This window comes from Aplysia californica, unplaced genomic scaffold (genome assembly GCF_000002075.1).
Source record: "Aplysia californica isolate F4 #8 unplaced genomic scaffold, AplCal3.0 scaffold00209, whole genome shotgun sequence".
NCBI classification, from domain to species: Eukaryota; Metazoa; Mollusca; class Gastropoda; order Aplysiida; family Aplysiidae; genus Aplysia; species Aplysia californica.
The window spans coordinates 651,921-653,210 of NW_004797479.1; the positions used below are offsets into that span (position 1 = coordinate 651,921).

General features: G+C 43.9%; 1 protein-coding gene across 1 annotated transcript in view; it reads left to right on the plus strand.

The window, feature by feature from the left end:
* The window catches only part of LOC101847496 (dynein heavy chain 2, axonemal), a gene marked incomplete in the record, with an annotated part of 126,218 nt that overhangs the window by 120,437 nt on the left and 4,491 nt on the right, over nt 1-1,290 (plus strand). The window contains 1 exon segment of the mRNA XM_035970017.1: nt 904-939. Within this exon segment, the coding sequence (XP_035825910.1) occupies nt 904-939 (36 nt within the window).

Here is a 1,290-nt window from a genome sequence, read left to right on the forward strand (position 1 = left end):
GGGAGGGAGGGTGGGGGAAGGAAGGATGAGGAGAACAAGAAGAAGAGCAGTAAAGGTGATGAGGGGAGAGGGGAGAGGGGTGGGGGAGAGTAGGGAAGGAGGGTGGGGGAAGAAAGGAGGAGGAGGAGACCAAGAAGAAGAGCAGTAAAGGTGAGGAGGGGAGAGGGGAGGGAGGGGGGAAGGAGGAAGAGACAACGTTGAAAAAAGAGAAGAGGGAAAGGGGAGATGAAGAGAGAGGGATGAAGGAAGAGAGAGGGATGGAAGAAGAAGGAGGGAGGGAGGGAAGGAAGGGAGAGGGGAAAAGGAGTTGAAAGATTTATAGATGTATAGATATATGATGGATTTATAAAGGTTTATAGTTACCAAAAAATATAATAATAATGGACGTAGTTGTCCATAGACAAGGCAGGCAGACAGACAGACAGACAGACGGACGGTCGGACAGACAGACAGACGGACGGACGGACGGACGGACGGACGGACAGACAGACTGACAGACAGATAGACAGACAGACAGACAGACAGACAGACAGACAGCTCCGTAGATAAATGTTATGCAAAATGCATGCATTTAATGATGGCTTACATAAGAGGTGGTACTGATTGACTGACCTCTTAGAAAATTCTATGAGTGAAGACATAATTTGCCAGTGTTGTTGTTCAAGTTGTTGTTTAATCCTGGCCTGTGGGTGGTTGGCGGGTGCTCTGGTGTGGTTTGCTTCTTCTTTCCTATCAAACATCTATCGTCCTTATCTCCCCTTCTTCTTTTTTTATGTTTGTTACTCTCTTGTAACACCTCTTATCTTCTGGCGCTCATATGACCTTATGCAGTTGCGAGCGCCGTAAAACCTCTATTAAAACTAAACTAAATCCTGGTCTGTTGCGGGACGCGTGGACTTTCAGAGAAGGGCAAGTCCAAGAAGAAAAAGGACAAAGACTGTAAATACATTGTCACATTGAATGATTTTTATTTCGTTCACTTTCCTTCGTACTATTGTTTGATAACTTCAGTTTCGGTTGTGAGTTTGTCTTCCCTCTTTTTTGCATTACGTTTGAAGTTGTCTTACTTATAGTATAGTATAGTATAGGCATATGTGTATTGCTTTGATGATGAAATGATAGACTACTTTTTCTAGTTATGAGTATTTATATGATTATATTATGAGGTGCTATTGTGTTTTTGCTCTTGTGTTTATGTATGGAGGGGTTTGTGGTGGAGACGGTAGTCTAGTCTACTTGTTAGGCTACCAGGCTTGTAATCATGAGAATCCAGGTTTGGGGGGGGAAGGG